The sequence below is a fragment of the Malaclemys terrapin genome, chromosome 1, assembly GCF_027887155.1.
Source record: "Malaclemys terrapin pileata isolate rMalTer1 chromosome 1, rMalTer1.hap1, whole genome shotgun sequence".
In the NCBI taxonomy this organism is placed as follows: Eukaryota; Metazoa; Chordata; order Testudines; family Emydidae; genus Malaclemys; species Malaclemys terrapin.
In genome coordinates, this window is record NC_071505.1 from 94,950,543 (window position 1) to 94,968,800 (window position 18,258).

The window sequence follows — 18,258 nt, forward strand, 5'->3', positions numbered from 1 at the left end:
CTTCTCTACTGCAGTAAAGGAAAGAGAGGTTAAACAGTTTTTCCTCTTCTCCGTGGTACAATGAGTAGTGAGATCAGAGACCTGAGAGCATCTGAAATATGTGTAACTATCGGTCCCCCTTTCTGACTGAGAGCATGCTGGTATAAAGCCAATATGAGTATTCGCTCCTCTGACAGCTTGTAGTTTCGGCACATCAAAAAGTGCCTTAGATTGGGGTTTCTCCCATGAAGGAATTCCCAGTCAAGCTAATATAGATGTCTCAGTTGTTCAGATGGGTTTGGTACTAATAGTTTTGGCAGGCTGAACTGGTTGGATGAGGGTACTGCAGGGTTTTCTCTATCCCACCAGTTCCCCTGTGGCCTTGTGTCTTATCTGGTGCAGGGAAAAGAACATGCTAATCTTCAGGTTGTAAGTGTGAAAAATGGGGAGTGGTTTCAGAGGGGTAGCCGTGTTAGTCTGTATCAGCAAAAACAAGGAGTCCTTGTGGCACCTTAGAGGCTAACAAATTTATTTGGGCATAGGCTTTTGTGGGCTAAAACCTACTTCATCAGATGCATGGAGTGGAAAATACAGTAAGCAGTATAAATATTACAGCACATGAAAAGATGGGAGTTGCCTTACCAAGTTGGGGGTCAATGCTAACAAGGCCAATGCAATCAAGATGGAAGTGGCCTATTCTCAATAGTTGACAAGAAGGGGTGAATATCAAGAGAGGGAAAATTACTTTTTGTAGTGACCCATCCACTCCTAGTCTTTATTCAGGCCTAATCTGATGGTGTCCAGTTTGCAAATTAATTCCAGTTCTGCAGTTTCTCATTGAAGTCTGTTTTTGAAGGGTTTTTTTGTTGAAGAATTGCCACTTTGAAGTCTGTTATTGAGTGTCCAGGGAGATTGGTCACCCTACTAGGAGAGCAAGTGTGAAAAATCGGGACGGGAGTGGGGGGTAATAGGCGCCTATATAAGACAAAGCCCCAAATATCGGGGCTGTCCCTATAAAATCGGGACATCTGGTCACCCTATCTCCTACTGGTTTTTGAATGTTACAATTCTTGATGTCTGATTTGTGCCCATTTATTCTTTTGCATAGAGACTGTCCGGTTTGGCCAATGTACATGGCAGAGGGGCATTGCCGGCACATGACGGCATATATCACATTGGTAGATGTGCAGGTGAACGAGCCCCTGATGCTGTGGCTGATGTGGTTAGGTCCATGATGGGGAGTTTAATTCCAGGCTACTGTCAATAGGTTGCTAATCCCCTGCCTCCCAATGTACTGGTGTACTAGTGGAAGGAGTCACTAAATACCATTTCACTAGCACTTTAGATTGCAAAGTGCTTTTCAATTTAATACATAGCACTCATTTTGCCTGCCACAGAGGCCTTAACTGCCTCTGCCATTCGAGAGTGCCACCCTCTTAATAATGCAGTGTATTACCAGTCCTACTTTAGTTAGTGTAATAGTGGAACCTCTTAGGGCAAACTACTTCCCCTGAATTTGCTGCCATGTATGTATACAGTACTTCCCTTGCTTTAGATCATACAGATGGAATGCTGGTCTGCTCTTCTCTCCCTGCACCAACCTCTTCCAGCAAGAGTTACTTCTCAGCCTCCTGCAAAGAGATTTCACACAGGCCTGAAATTCAGCTCCCTTCCAGATGCATCAGGCTGTGCCCCCTCTCCATGAGTTACCCTAGACTCCTCTTCGTCCTGGAAAGAAGCATTTGCCCCCTTAGCCTTATTGGTTGCGGGCAGTGCTATGCAGAGGCCTGTACTCTCAATTGTCCAAGGTATCAAAAGTCCAACTCACCCTGTTACATATAATTGTTTACAAGTCAGCAAAGTTGGACACGAATAAACTAGTACAACCTGGCTTATTTATATTAAAAGAACTGTGATACGGGGTCAAGTTGAGGTAATAAGAGAATGAGCAAAGTCTAGAAATTAGAGAAAACATTTATAGTTTAATCACTGATGTGTTTTGATTGGTTAGTGGTAATGGGAAGAGGTTGCCATTCCTTTGACATTGTTTATTTGGGGGCTCACTAAATGAGAGCAAGCAGGGGAGATACAAGTACTGGAAGAAGTGAGCTTTTTGATTGTAGATGTCATTGTCTCTTAGGCTTTACCATCACACCATGTGGCTTTCTGGAGCTTGAGGGACTTCCAAACTGGGCCAGAGAGTGGGACCTAGTTGACATGACTCCCCTCGCCCCACATACTTTGGCTAGAGTTAAATCCAAAACAACACCTGGAATGTGAGGCTAGGGATCCTGCTGTCACCCCACCACCACCACCCTTGTATCATATTCCTTACCCACTTGACTTCTCTTTCTCAGCCTTCTGTCTAAAGAGAAGCTGGTTTCGGCAGTGGAGGCAATTCCATTTTTGCAACACTGTGACTAGAAAGGCAACTAAAAGCAATGCCTTAAAAGCCTGTCTCACCATTGCTGATGACACTGTGCTGTGCCCGTGTTTCTGCAGCAGTGAGGTTGCAAGTGAAAGTTGGCACCAGAAACAGAAGCTGCATTGTCTTATTTTTGCTGCTATTCTCCCCATTTGTGTGGTGGTCTTATTTTGTCTTAAAGGAAACAGGATCAGACTTCAGCAACAACTCCAGCCCATCTCAACTCTTTCCCATTTCCCCAAAAAGGACACTTATTATCATGTCTAGCACCAGCTAGAGATAGGGTCACACTTACAGTGGCATGTACTGTACAGATACTGCACAGCCAGCTTGCACAGATACAAAGAGCAGTGCAGACAGTGAAGCACGGCTTAGGGGAGTAGAGTGCCCTACACACCTGAACCCCAGGGTATATACTCTAAATGGCTTTCTGCACACCCAAGCTGTGCCTCCCATGTATACACTGCTATTGTTGACAGGGCAATAGTGCCCCACTGCCTACCCTGCTGGAGCCTTTCCCCTCTACAGTGCACAGCTGCCGGAGCCTTTCCCCGCCCTATGGAGCTGCAGCAACAAGTGTGGGCACAGCCTGCCTTCCTCTGTGGCAGGTAGCTGCAGTGGTAGTGCCGGGACTCCGCATGCCACCGTGCAGAGGGGGTGGAAGCCTGTCAGATGGGGGGTTTCCTATCACAACACTGGGCAGCGAAAGGAAAGGCCAAGAACTGCAGCTGTTTTAGGGGGAAGGTCTGGGGGACTGGCTGCCCTGGGGATCGCTCAGCCCTGGCTGCAGGGTTCAGCCCTGTGACAGTAACCCAAGGTGTCAGTGCCCCAGGCTGGAGCTCACCCGGGCACCTCCTGGCCCTGGCTCATCCCCCACCCCTGTCGCCCTGGGCTCTGCCTAGCCTGACTCAGCTCCCCGCCCTCCCAGCCAGCGGGGGAATTCATCTGGGCCTGCCCCTTTAAGACTCCCGCTGGGAAGCTTCACCCCCGACACGTGATGCGGGTGTGACAGCGCGGCTCTGATAGGAAGCGATTCGCCTATATCACGTGATACGGCTCCGCCGGGCAGCTAGTAGCGCCGATCCTATCTCAGTACCCGCCTGCCCCTCGGGAGGAATAGCCTCTCTTGCAACTTCTCTCGCTGGTGGGGTATAGTCTGTCCGCCGCAGGAGGACCACAGTCGCTAGGACTCTATGGTCCAAGTTTGGTGTTTACGGGGCGGCCGGACGGGACCTGCCTGGATCGATTCGCTACAGCCTGACGGGTCAGGTGTGTCAATACATCACGTTACGCACCATATGGACGCTGGTCACGCCTCTTTCCTTATTGGGCGAGGGGGGGGTGTCAGTGGGGTTGTGCCTATTGGCTAGCAGTGAGGGTCGGGTCACCTTTCCCCATGGAGGGAGCTTAGCAGAGCAGTGGCACCCCATTTCCCTATTGGCTGGAAGCTTCACGTCCCCTTTCCCCATTGGCTGGGATGGAGTGGGGCGCGGGGGGGGGGTGATTCACCCTATTGACTGGAGGCTTCACATCCCTGCTCCCCATTGGCTGAAGTGGAGTGGGGCAGTGTGTGTGCAGGAGGTGTGTGACACCCACTTTTTCCTTTGAGTGGGGGGAAGTTCACTGGGGGGGGGGTGCTCCCTGGTCATGTGGGATCTGCCAAGATGGAGGAGTACCAGGGAGGGGTGAGGGTTTAGCACCAGAGACTGGGCAAGGAGGTGGCAAGATGTGGACTAGGTGCATTCATAGCAGTGCCTGGTGGGTCTGCAGTGCCCATGCAAAGGTGGATTCACCCCAAAACTGAGCGCTGGAGTGATTTCCTTGTAACCCCACTGGGCTCTTGCAAGTTTCTTGTGACTGGATTTTGTTTTGAACAGAGCTGGCCTGGCTGTTCCCATGATGGCCCTGCCTGCTGCCCAGTGTGCATGGGGCCTGCTCCTAACCTTTACCTTTTACATGGGCTCTTCCTGCACTGACGGTGCCTCCGCCCTTAAACACCACAACTATTGCATCATTGGTGCTGGCCCCTCAGGCTTGCAGATGGCCTATTTCCTCCAACGTGCAGGCCGGGACTATTTGGTCTTTGAACGTAGCCATGCGCCTGGCAGCTTCTTTGCCCTTTATCCACGCCATCGCAAGCTCATCAGCATCAATAAACGACACACTGGCAAGTCCAACAGCGAGTTCAATCTTCGCCATGACTGGAACTCCCTTCTCAGCCATGATAGCCGACTGCTTTTCCGACACTACTCTCGTGACTTCTTCCCTGAGGCTGACACCATGGTGCATTACCTTGAAGACTTTGCTTCTATGTTGGAGCTCCGGGTTCAATACAACACTGCCATCATCCATGTGAGACTGGAGAGGGACTCACAGGCATGGAATGGCCATTACTTCATTCTTACAGACCATAACAGCCAGAACTACAGATGCAGGTAACCAGCAAAGTGAGCCTGGTCGGCTATGCAGCTTTCCATGAGCCTAGTACATAGCTACTTGTTGGGTTGTAGGTGACATGACATAATTCTTGAAAAAGTGCCACCTTCCTTGAGCAACATGCCAACAGAGAAACTGTGCCGCCTGCTTATATCCAAATCATTAATGAGAGCATGAGGCATTATTTTATAAATGTCCAACTGACTCAAGGCTTTAACCAACTTCATCAGTGGCTTACAGCCTCTGCGAGAAAATGTACTTGGCTACACGTAGTTTGCAGAAGTTTGAAGTGCTGACAGGGGTGTTATTTCTATTCCCGTGGTAAAGCAGTTTCAGTAAACAACCATTTTGGCATAAAGCCATGAAAGTTTTGAGTCTGAGATGGTTGTATTCTAAACCCCATTATATGATTCCAGTTACTCGTTAGGAGCCCAGAACTGGACTAGCAGGTCAGGACTGAGGTGCATTGTCTGAAGGATGGATTTGGGGCAGAACTGGAATAATGGGGTGCTACCAGTTAGGAATGAGGTGCTGTCATAGAATTGTGTGGACAGCTCAGAACTGGAACAGTAGACAGTGCTGCTAGTCAGGATTACCTGATATTCCTTTCCACCTCTTAGATGTTGCCCTAACATTAAATAACAGTTGGAACAGAGGGCCTGTGAGATGATTCTGCTTGCTTTATTATCATCTAGTTTATTTTTTGAAATTGAGATATTTTCTGTCCCATAATAAAGTGACATGGAGCACTCCATATATTGTATTAAAAGGCAACACATTTAAAATGTGTAGAAGGAAATACTTTCCATGCGCCATATAGTTAACCTGTGAAACTCACTGGCACTGGGTTTTTTTAATACAAAAAGCTTAGGGAGACTTGGAGAAGATTAGACATTTTATGCATAACATCTGCAATGGCCTTTGGTAGGATAAAATTACAAGGGTTATTGACCCTCATGGTATGGAGAATAAGCAGATCAGTAATTGAAGTTGGGATGACGCTTCCACCCATGCTATGTAGTACTGAGCAATGAAAATGCATTAAACAGCTGGGTCAGTATGGCAGGCTGCAGAACATTACACTGAACAAGGTAGCAGTAGTGTAATCCTGTACTACAGGAGGTGGATGGTGGATGAGATCTTACGTGGCAATTCCTATGTTCCCTAATGTTGACAATGCTTTCTCATCATGTCTCTTTGCAGCCTATTGTTGGTAGCCACTGGAACATGGGTTCCCAATGTGGTAAACTTCCCCGGCTCGGAATATGTTGAGGGCTATGAATCTGTGTCCATCAACCCAGAGGACTTTGCTGGCCAGAGTGTGTTGATCTTGGGTCGGGGGAACTCTGCCTTTGAGACAGCAGAAAACATTCTGGGCGTCACCAATTTCATACACATGGTGAGCCGCTCCCGCGTTCGCCTCTCTTGGGCCACCCACTACGTTGGAGATTTAAGGTATGAGGCTGCTCTCCTTCATGGTTTTAATGTGAATTGAATATTAACCAAGTGAAATTGCCATTGGCTGATGAGACTGGTCAGATTGGTGCAGCAGACTAATGGCTTGGAGGATTAGTAATGGGATATGGGGCCTTTCACCTTTAGGCCCATGTTTTAATCCAGCCAGGTTTGCAGTTATTGAAAGTTGTCTATTTCATGGCTGTGAAATGAGTTGGTAGGGGGAGTCTCTGACAGTTCCTAATGGAAACAATCATAAAATCTGTCATCATTACAATCACTAATTGGCCTCTTGCTTGCTATCTCAGAAGGGAGGCCCATGATTGATTGGACCATGGAAGGATAGTCCAGCGGTTAGGGCACCAGCTCAAGAGACCCAGGTTCAATTCCTTGCTCTGCCACAGATGCCCTGTGTGACCTTGAGCAAGTTTAGTCTGTGCTTCGCTTCCCGACCTGTAAAATGGGGATAATAGCACTGCCCTACTTCACAAGGGTGTTGGGAAGATGAACACGTTAATGACCATGAAACACTCAGATACTCTGGGAATGGGGGCCAAAGATAGAATGGAGACTGAGCTCTCCTTTTATTGTTGTGAGGTGTACTGGTGAGGCAGAATGAAGGAAGCTTGCATTGCCACTATCTACGTTGTACCTGCTTGGGTGGTACATAAAGGATGCCTGTCTCCAGCACTGTCAATCTGGCACATCTCACCAGCACCAAATTCCCACAGACACAAAATGCACCAATTGTGGGATAGCTATCATGTGCTTCGTGACAGAATCGTAGGAAGCGTAATACACTTGTCATGTTTCCAGGAGCAGTTTTTGAACCCCAGATCCCTCTTCTTTCTTATATTCTCCCTGTTCCTCAGAGCAATTAACAATGGCCTCCTAGATACATACCAGCTGAAGTCTTTGGATGGGCTCCTTGAGGGTGACTTGGAAGATCTGGCTATTGTCAAGGACAAGAAAGGGAAGCTGCACATCACTCTCAAATTCTATCTGGAGAACAGCAACAGCAGTGCAGGTGCAGAATCCATCACTCTCCCGCAGGATGAGCTGGACAACTTTGCCACCCGGGCACCCTACGACCGTGTCATCCGCTGCCTGGGTTGGAAGTTTGACTTCTCCATATACAACAGGTGAGGGTGAACCGGGGCCTGGAGGAGGAAGGAACAGAGAAAGTGAGATTATGTATGTGGGTGTGTGAGAAAGCATGTACCACTGCTCTCTACCAGATGGGAGGTCAGACCTGAGTGAGTGGAGTTGTTTGAATTTGCAGACCTGCTTCCTTGGCTCCCTGGGGAGAGGCCTATGTCTCTGGAGCTGAAGGCCCTGAGTCCCTGATGTCCCGTGGGTATTGTCAGCTGGTGATTGCATCAGTGGTGTACAGATCCAGATCCATACAGCAAAGCTTTTTTCTAGTCTTCATCCCTCAGTGCATATTCTCGTCACTCTTTGCCTTGGCTTGTCTCCTAATACAGACTGGAAATGATCTCAGTAACTCTGCTTTCTTCTTAAATGGGAGTGTTACTGTGTCAAGTGGCTCAGACCCAAATGTGACCCCACCCAAAACCACCTTAAAATGGATACTCTTGGTTTCTAATAAAATTCCCTCGGTGTGCTCCTGGCTGGAGAAAGGAATGAATCCTTTTGAGGGCAGTGGAAGCAGGAAGCGAGATCTTTCAAAATGACCAGAGCATAACCTATGCCCCTCCAGACACGCTCAGCCACCTACCCTCAAATCTCCCCTTCCTGACTGGCTTAATCTGCTCTTTTTTGTGCACCCAGATCTCTTAGACTGATGCCAGGGAAAGGGAATAAGAAGAAGTATCCTCTGATCAAACCCAGTTATGAGGCAAGAGGCACCCGGGGGCTCTTTGTTCTGGGCACTGCTAGCCACTCTATCGACTTCAGGAAATCTGCTGGGGGCTTTATCCATGGATTCCGATATACAAGTGAGCGTTGGATGTACAGAATGGGCAAAAGTTGGGAAAGAAGGGCTGAGGTGGGAAGGAACAATTCACAGGCTAGTAGTGGATTAGTGAATGTTACCTGATCACCTTCAGTCTTTAGTATATCACACAGTCCTCATTGTGAGAATGTGATATATCCAGTTTGTGATTGCATAGCAAGGTATGGGGTGAAGGACAGGCTGTGGAAAAGATTTTGGCCCATATCTGTTGTCTTTAGTTATGTCATTTTTTGTTTTTGTCTTTGTTTGCGTGTTTGTCTTCCTATCTCTTGCCTTCTATCTCTTATTTATATAACACAATGCATAAGTTCTTGCCATCACGTATACTGTCTTGTGAGTGGTTGTGGGTGAGAGGTCTGTTTTGTGGAGCAGAGTTTTGGACAGAGGCCTTAATATTTTTTTTTAATTCTTATACTTGAGAGAGGCTGCTGCTCTGGTGAAATGATTCACAAAGAGAACTCCCTTACTTTCCAGACAGTTAGAATCACCTCAGCTTTCTGAGGACTGTCCACTCAGTGTAAGCAACCCTGGGGAGAATTCTTAGTGGCGATTGGCTGAGGTCGAGATCACATGATTTGCTATAGTCTCGTATCTGTCTTGTCTATCCTGATGTTACTTGTATGTGTCTCCTTGTTGTGCGATTCAGTATCTTAAAGGTGTGAGCTGTATTTTAAAGTGAGCCTTTTCTTTCTTGACTTGCTGTCCTAGCTCGTGCTGTCCATCACTTGTTGGAACATCGTCATCACGGAGTCCCCTGGCCATCATCAGTTTACCCCATTACACAGCTGACAAATTCCATCATCAAACGGGTGAATGAGGCGTCTGGACTATACCAGATGTTCAGTGTCCTGGGTGACATCATTCTGCTGAGAGAGTGAGTGAGTAATTATTCCCGGCACTCTACTCCATCAATAAGTCCCTTCTCTTTAGGGGCTAAAACAAACCAAAAACTCCTGCTGAAGTCAAAACTGTATTTCTGGATTCCCCTTTGAATGTCCCTGGTGAAAAGCTTTCAACAAGAAATGCTGTCTCAGTTTTGGATGGGGAGAAGCAGGGCTTAAATTCTCTCCAAATATTTCCCAGAGCCCCAGGGATCAGAGCTCCAGCCCCATGGGGTGCACTGGGACTCTGCGCCGGATGGCTTCGGCTGAATTTAAGCCCTGGGGAGAAGGGTCCCTTGGTCTGGAAATAATGGAGACTTGTAATAGGATATTGAGCTTTTTAAATCTCTACATCACTAGGTGTGGTCCAAACCAGATGATAATGACTGAAAGTCATTACCATCTGATGGTGTTCAGTGGCCTCAGCCAATGAGGATATATTGCGTGCTATATATTTGCCTTAACCCCTTGTTGACTGGTTAGATTGTTCCTTGTAGAAAGATCTCATGAATGTGGTTGTGACTCCTAGGAATGCCACGGCATTTGAGTACCTGGAGGAGTATCCAGTCGGGATCCTGGCAAAGCTGGAATTGCACACAGGGAGAAAGGCCCACAACGGGCTCTTCGTTGTCATCATGGAGTATGGGAAGAATTTCTCTGGGGCTGACAAGGATGTCTTCTACTACAATCGAGCAGTGGGGGAAGCAGAACATGCCTGGCAGTCTAACTTCCTGCATCCTGTTATTTATTACTACAAACGACTCCCCACAGGTAAGCTGACAAGCATCCCTCCTCACCCTTCTACCCTGATTATCCCATATGTACAAGATGGAAAGTTAAGGATGGTTCAGGACAAGAGGAAATTTTGAGTCCATCCTAGACATCTTCCCCTGCTTCTTTGAAGTTGTTCCCCAGTGGTATACTAGCCACTGCTGTAGGTGCTCATGGTGTACTTGTAACCGACCCACCCCATCAGTGTATATTAATTTGTTGTCTCTTGTCTGATCCTTGGAAGCCTCTTGGGTCAGGGATCATCTGTTTGTACAGCACCTGGCACAATGAAGTCCTGGTCTAGGACTAGGGCCCCTAGGCCCTACAGTAGTACAAATAATAAGAATACAAAATAAAGAAATGGAAGAGGGAAGGGAAGTACCTTTGGAACTCATCAGCGCTGCTCTTCAGTCATCCAGAAAACATCACTGATGAGTGATGTCAGATATGGCAACTTCCTGCAATATCTTTGGGCTACAACAGCTCCTCCAGGAAGTGAAAACAGTAGAGGATGATTTAGGGAAATCCCTGATTATAACATCTCCAGAGAAGTAACATTTCCTGGGAAGGCTCACATATTCTGGTTCAAATCCACTGACCAACAGACAAATAAAGGACTTTTGGATAAATAGCCCAAGCTTAAACCGATTCAGGGCCTTCCTTCTGGTCTAAAGACTGATATGAACTGGTGTTGGGAGCAAGAAATCTTTAAGTGGGTGCCCTCGAGGGACCACAGAGAGGGAAATACAGGTGCGTTTACCCTGAAACTGTGACAAGTGGCCAGGTGGTGGTTGAAACCTCAAGTTGGGGGCAGAAAAGGAGTGTTGGGGAACATTTCAACTGTCCAGAAGAATCCAGTATCTTATGGAAGTGATGTGCATGGTTTCCCTTTGCCTGGTGCCATGTGTGATGGGTTGGATCACAGAAAGCCCGTTGGGAACTGCCAACTGATGTGCCAAGACTACTTCTGCCCCTGCTTTCCTGCCTTGCCAGCCTGGGACTCCAGCACCCTGTCTTGCTGAGCCAGACACGCCAGTCTGCTCTAACACAGACCCAGGGTCTGAACCACATTCCCCAAAGCTGCAGACTTAACTGAAAGCAACTTACAGACGTGTTCCTGTCTTTAACACTCAGATGCCCAACTCCCAGTGGGGTCTAAACCCCAAATAAATCCGTTTTACCCTGCATAAAGCTTACACAGGGTAAACTCATAAATTGTTCGCCTTCTATAACACTGATAGAGAGAGATGCACAGCTGTTGCCCCCCACAGGTATTAATACATACTCTGGGTTAATTCATAAGTAAAAGGTGATTTTATTAAATACAGAAAGTAGAATTTAAGTGGTTCCAAGTAGTAACAAACCGAACAAAGTGAATTACCAAGTAAAATAAAATAAAACACGCAAATCTAAGCCTAATCCAGTAATAAAACTGAATACAGATAAAACCTCACCCTCAGAGATGTTTCAATAAGTTTCTTTCACAGACTGGATGGCTTTCTAGTCTGGGCACAATCCTTTCCCCTGGTACAACCCTTGTTCCAGCTTAGGTGGTAGCTAGGGCATTTCTCATGATGGCCCACTGACTTTGTTCTGTTCCACCCACTTATATATCTTTTGCATAAGGCGGGAGTACTTTGTCCCTCTCTGGGTTCCCACCCAGTAGCGTAGCTAGGGGGAGCAAGGCAGCAGCCGCTCCCCCACTGAGCACAAGTGGCACCTTTTTAATTTTACTCACCCGGGAGCGAAAAAAAAAATAAAAGGCGCCATCCGCTGCGGCGCTCTTACTGACGGGGCGGCGCTCCGGGTCTTCGGCAGTACTTTGGAGACGTGCTCTTCACTAGTTCCGGGTGTCTTTGGCGGCACTGAAGCGTCATCGCCGAAACGCCGCTGAAGGCCTGCGGAGCGAGTGAAGGTCCCACTGCCGAAGTACTGCTGAAGACCCGGAGCGCTGCCCTGTTGGTAAAAGCACCGCAGCGGGTGGCGCCTTTTTTTTTTTTTTTTTTCCGCTCCCCCTGTTCCCACCCCCTCCTTTTCAATGGAAAAGCACCAGGTTATAAAGATGGATTCCAGTTCAGGTGACATGATCACATGTCACTGTAAGACTTCATTACCCACCTGCCAGCGCACACGTATACAGGAAGAGTTACAAGTAAAACAGAGCCATCTGCAGTCAATTGTCCTGGTTGATGGGAGCTATCAAGATTCCAAACCACCATTAATGGCCCACACTTTGCATAATTACAACAGGCCCTCAGAGTTATATTTCATCTTTCTAGTTTCAGATACAACAGTGGTACATTCATACAAATAGGATGACTACACTCAGTAGATTATAAGCTTTGTAATGATACCTTACAAGAGACCTTTTGCATGAAGCATATTCCAGTTACATTATATTCATAATCATCAGCATACTTTCCTAAAATCCTATAGAGTGCAACATCACACCATGTGACTTCTGAGTTGTGTAAGTACTGCGGTGCCTAGTGTCATTGCCAAAGTCAACTGCTGTCCTGTGGTGTACCCATCTCTGAGACATCGTATACTGACAGGAGAACCCCCAGCTCTGACGAAAGAAGCCAAGAGCAAGATTTAAAAGCAGCATAACATCAAAGCAAATAAAAAAGCACACACAATGAATTTCCCTGGGAGGATCCAAAGATTAGAGTGTTGACATTTCACCTCCAGGGACCTAGCTTCAAATTCTGGCATGGGTCACAAGGGAAGTGAGTTTGGTTAATAATAACACAAAGCCTAAGCACAGTTTGGCATGACTGGCTGGTTCAGAGGGATCAGAGCTAAAATAGTAATGATGGGTGTCGTGTGTGCGTCCATCCATCCAGGACTGGAAAAGCAGGGGGTGCTGCAGGGCAGGAGTGAGGGGCATTGACAGAGCTGAGAGTCAGTCCAGGACTGGAATAGCTGAGATTTGTGCTGCAGATCAGAACGAGGTGCAGTGTCCGAGATGTTGAAAGTTAGGGGGGCCAGGACTGGAAGCTGGAATAGCTGCTGCAGTATTAATTTCCCATCTCCTTGAGCTCTTCCGAATTCCATTTTGATTCTGGAAAAGGAGGACAAAAGCATATTTTCTCCTTGGTTAATATGATCTGTTCTGTCAACAGTGCGTGAGATGAGGCTCCGTCCTCCAGACTGGCCTCTCCCCCGCCCAGATGCTGTCCATCATATTGTGGAGGATTTCCTGACAGACTGGACTGCCCCAAACGCCCATATCCTCCCACTTAGACGCTTCCTGGAGAATTGCCTGGACACTGACCTGCGCAGCTTCTTTGCAGGTAACCTGGACGCTAACTGGAAATGGGGGATGGGAGACATATCTGACTGAGATAGGATTGTAGCAGGCCAACGGTTTAGTTAACATGAAAGATTCCTCTGACTACTGGGCAGCTGGGAAATCTTACTACTAGTTGGATGCACTCCATGAAACAGGAAGAAGTGCTGGGTCATATCAGGAGCTCACCCATTCCAAAATGGCCTCTGATCTTAATTGCCCCAAGAGGCGGAGGGACAGGAGGGTGCCCCTTGGCAGGTCCTGTCTCCTGGAAGTGTATTGCTAGGTCTTGATTCAATACCCCACAGGCTGCAGCTTCCCCGCTCCTCCATCTGAAATGAGATTTGTGCTGACAAGTACCACAGCTACTTTCAGTTGGAAACAGTAGGGACAGCTTGTGGGATGAGAGAAAAGAACTCTGTGATACCAAAGCTGGAAAACTACAGTCTCTCACCTCCTGAGCTGGAGAATGGGTTAGGAAACCTATATATGAATGTCATGGGGCCACAGAGGGAAGCACTTCCGAGCTACCAAATTGAAGAACCGGGTTTCAATCTCAAATTCTGTTCCTCCCTCTCTGAATTTACATATTCTGCGGGAGACAATTAATTACTCTGGATTAATCAAGCCAGGATGCTTGTTGAAGTGCTGTCACTGTCCCTGACCTTTATCCTGTTAGTTCCGAATGATTGACTTGTTGGAAGACCCTGAATTATTAAGCATTTACAGAGCATTTCTACATAATCTTGTTTTGGTTTTATTTGTAGAGTCCTGTTTCCTGTTTGCTCTGACTCACCAGAAGCTGCCTCCCTTTTGTCAGCAGGGATACATGCGAATGCAAGGGCTTGTGGGTAACGAAAGACTTAGGCACCATGCAGTGGAAGCCGGCCTACTGGAGGACCACACTGATATGCACTTTACAGATGAACTGCTTGGTGGCCAGAGAGGTTCACATGACCAGTTGCTGAAGGAAAACGTGTTACCAGGTAGCCCCCTACATTATCTTGTGACTACCAAGGATGAACTTTAACCTTTCCCAATTCATACTGAAACCCCTGGGGACTGTTGTGACAATACCGTAACACACATCTGCAGCAGGATTCCAACCTCTTTCATGTGCCACTGGCTTCCTGCCCATCCCTCCAGCTGTCCACATATTGCCAAAGACCTGCTCAGATCTGTTGTGACTGATGGAACCGATGTGCTCTGGAGGATAAGTGAGAAGCTGAGATTCAGTGTGGCGGAGGCTTCTCCTTTGTCCCTGCAGAGCCCACAGTGCTTGAAGACAGTGTTGTATTTATCTTCTGGACCAATGTCTGGGGCAACATCTAGGGATCACAGGTATGGGGAGGGAAAGAGAGAAGAGATGCACAGATGGCTTAAAATGAAATATTTTCGGTTTTGATGTGACACAGTCACATGTCTTGAGGGCAGGTTGGAGACTCTGATCATTGGATGCTGTGTCCAGTACATTCTTGTTTATACTTGGAGATTTGTATGTTCACTGAATTCAGAAGTGGTACCTTCAGAAGCAAAATTTGTCATGCACTTTGATGGAGACAATGAAGTGCATGCCAGTATATTCAGTTTTAGTGCAGGGTAATATAATGTCACTCCCTGGACAGGGGTCCCAAAAGCCACCTCCCTCTTTAATGGTGAGCAGCTAGCCTAGGAAGCTTAGACCCAATGTGAACTGTCAGTAGATAGGGTAGCAGGGCCAATCCATTCCTTTACTTGGTGGAGTTGGTATTCTTTGCCAGCTGCTCCTATTTAGAAGGGATAGTCCCTGTATTTTTTAGCAAAATCCTGTCCTATTTGCACTATGTCCTTCCAAAAAGCTTCCAATGCATTTCACTCTATTTAAAATGTGTATTCCTAGTTTTCTTCCCAGATGTTTCTATTTACAGCTTTCAGATGTTGTATGGTAAATTGTCTATCTGCGTTTTATTGCTCATTATCTGGTAGGCACAGACCTCTCACTTCTTGGAAACCACTAATCAGGGCAAGGAGTTTGAGTTCAGTCTTCCTATGTCCCCATGATTTCTGAGAGGTAGAGGAGGGGCAGGTGGGAATAGTCTTCCTGCTCTCCCCATATCCATGAGAATACCTTGCAGTTGTGCTTCCTGGTAAGATGGGTGGAGGAGAGGGTGGACCTGAATAATCTCTCCCTATTAGCTGGTCCCTAAGTAGCCTTTCCCAGGGACCCCTTAAATTTTCTTGCTCTTTGTATAAAAGACCCAGTTCCTATAGCTCTTTGCTGTTAGAGATTGGGGAGCAGTTGAGATGAGTGAAGGATTGGAAGGGGTGTCATTCTTAACTGGGAACACTGGTGAAAATGCTGCTGCTGTCAAAGGATCCTCTTAGTAGCTGCTACCGGGAGAAACAGGGTTGGCGTCTCAGCTGGTGTAAATTGGTATTGCTCCACTCCCTTTAATGGAACTACATCCGTTTGCACTAGATGCAAATCTGGCACAGAGGGAGGTGGTTGAAAAATCTGTATTCACCAAGCAGCCCACACAACTCACCATGGGAATCCTACATGTGGACTATCCAAGGGGGGTGGAATTAGGAGGGCTAGTGAGAGCGTTAACAGGCCTGTCTGACCTAAAGGTTCAGTTTCATTGTCTATGAAATACTAAAGCCAAGAGCAGGCCCACTGTACGTACACACATGCATGCGTGCACACACACACACACACACACACACACACACCCACACAAAGCACCCTCTGTAATATCCATGCACAAGATCGTAAGACTGTAAATTCCTAGTATGTGGGTTCCCTTAGATTGCAGTTCTGCTCTGAAAAGTGACTACAAATGACACCTTCTTCACCAGTGTGTGCTCCCTGTTGTGTGTCCGAATCAGATCTGTTAACTTCAATGTCAGAAGGTTTTACTGTTTACTCCTGCCACCCATGCAGAGCCAGAACAACTGACAGAATGAATCATGCTCATTCCGACTCACATGTAAACAATAACATTTGTTAAGTTCCAATTTCATCTTTGGTGGCGCTTGAACCAATCCAAATCCATTGTCCGTCTGGAATCCCAAGCAGGGATGATAGTTAGGAAAACCATTCTAATTGTAAAGCAGACAAGTTGGATCTGGATGTCACAAAGGAGCAATAAACACAAACTCTCATGGTGCCATTTTTGTAATGACTTTTCATAGCAGAATTTCATTTTAATACTGATGCCCAATTTAATTTTATTGTATCTCCTGTTGAAGTGGATTGCTGCCTCTTGTAATTGGTTGTATATGTTTTGTAGGGTTATATTCTTCCAATGCAGTATAAAAAAATGTCTACATCGCTCCCACTGTTGGCTTTTTAACCCTTTGCTCAGAGGGGATAGGTATAGGTGCAGGTATGGCCAAAACCATGAGAATCAATAGGAGCTTTTCTACAAACTTCAGTGAGCGTTGGATCCAGCCCATAAAGGGAGTAAGGGATTCAAAGTATGCAAAGGTAGACTGACCACTGGTATGAGAAAAGCAATTAACAGCAAAACAAGCCACTCTTACATCCTACCCCCTATATACTTGCCATGTTCAATCCTCCTTTAATCCAGTCCAACAGATTTTGGACAAAAGGAGCTTGTAGGACAAATAAATTGCAAGGCTAATACTCATCTGACCAGTGCCATTTACCCTCCCTAATCACAGCACTGCCTTTGCTCTCACCCTCTAGGACACAGTTCGGGCGGGAGTCCGAGCGCCTTTTTTTTAATTTTTTTTTTGCTTCGGCAAAAATGGTAGAGCCGGCGCGGCAGGGGGGGTGCATGCTCAAATTTTTTTTTTTATTGATAGGGTTACGCGATCAAAAAAGTTTGGAGACCACTGTTCTAGAAGGGGTGTGTGTGTGTGAGACCACTGCTCCATCTGAGACTAAAGAGGTGCCTTCAATCTTCAAAGCTGTTGATCCAACAACACCTTTCATCTAAGCTAAATGTTTTTATAAAGCCCTTCCCCGCCATGCTATGAAAGACACTTCCCACCCCACCTGCCCTTTGACAGTTTTTAGATCTTTTAGTTTAACAAAGACAGAGAATAGATTGTGTTGTTTCCAAAGTAGGGGGATGCTGCTGTATTGCAACTAGCAGGGACTAGTTACTTATGGATTTGGGCTCACTGCACAAAACTGGGATCACTTTGCTTTGTTACTACCCTAGCTTGTACCCACTGTAAAGCAGTGGGCAACAAAAACAATAGGTTAGGACAGTTCTTGCCATCTGTCAGGTGAATAAACAGGGCTAGAATGAAGGTGCCACAATTAGCAAGGTTTTATTTGTGGTAATGACTATCATTGGCTTGAAATTTTTTGCCTTTTTGCACCTTGTAGCAGAAGTCACTGCAGGTGGCAGCCTCAGTGTACAGTGAGGTAGTAAGCTAAGGGTTGGCTTATCAGTCTGTTGGCACAAAGACAATAGGCAGGATAATAATCATCTGATATTTACATCATCCTTCATTTTCTTTGGAGCCTGTAGTGGAGCGGCTCCCCCACTCCAGCAGAAAAATGGTTAATGTCAGCCCTGGGAGAAGGTTGAGGCTGAGAGCTGCTAAGCTGAGCTGACTGGGGAAGCAGCTGCAGCTGGCCTATGCCCCATCCAGGCCACAGCTGGCCTGTATAAAAAGGCTGTGAGCCAGAGGCCCAAAAGAAAGTTTCTCTCTCTCTCTCTCTCTCTCTCTCTCTCTCTCTCTCTCTCTCTCTCCAGGCTGGGTGAGAGCAGGGCGTGGCTGCCTGCAGAAAGGATACTGGGAGTGAAGTAGGGCTGGGGCGAGCCAGAGGAGCTCCAGGCTGGCAACTCCCCAGGTTGCAGGGCCTGCTCCAAGGCCCATAGAGGTACTGGGAGGCAGAGGAAGGCAGTAGGTCTAAACCCCCTTGCCTATGATGAGTGGCTTTTACACTGCAGTCTGCCCCAGGGAGTGGGGGCTTGGTGATAACTGTTAGTAGCCCAGACTGAGGCAAAGTGGGGATTAAAGTGCTGGGGGTTTCCCAGAGAGGGGAGACCCATAGAGACTGGTGGGGGTATTGCCAGGGGGC

General features: G+C 47.0%; 1 protein-coding gene across 2 annotated transcripts; it reads left to right on the forward strand.

Moving 5' to 3' along the window:
- Window positions 1–3,448: 3,448 nt before the first annotated feature.
- FOXRED2 (FAD dependent oxidoreductase domain containing 2) lies at window positions 3,449–16,530 on the forward strand. 2 transcript variants are annotated; one of them, XM_054032243.1, is made up of 9 exons: window positions 3,449–3,673; window positions 4,282–4,839; window positions 6,044–6,295; window positions 7,168–7,437; window positions 8,087–8,253; window positions 8,979–9,144; window positions 9,681–9,922; window positions 13,048–13,218; window positions 14,038–14,158. In XM_054032243.1, exons 2-9 carry the CDS (start codon window positions 4,301–4,303, stop codon window positions 14,067–14,069), a joined length of 1,839 nt encoding a protein of 612 aa, XP_053888218.1. In that variant the 5' UTR covers window positions 3,449–3,673; window positions 4,282–4,300; the 3' UTR covers window positions 14,070–14,158. The 2 variants fall into 2 exon arrangements, with proteins under 2 accessions (XP_053888218.1, XP_053888211.1); XM_054032236.1 differs by having other exon boundaries at window positions 3,451–3,673; window positions 13,982–16,530.
- The last annotated feature ends 1,728 nt before the right edge of the window (window positions 16,531–18,258 follow it).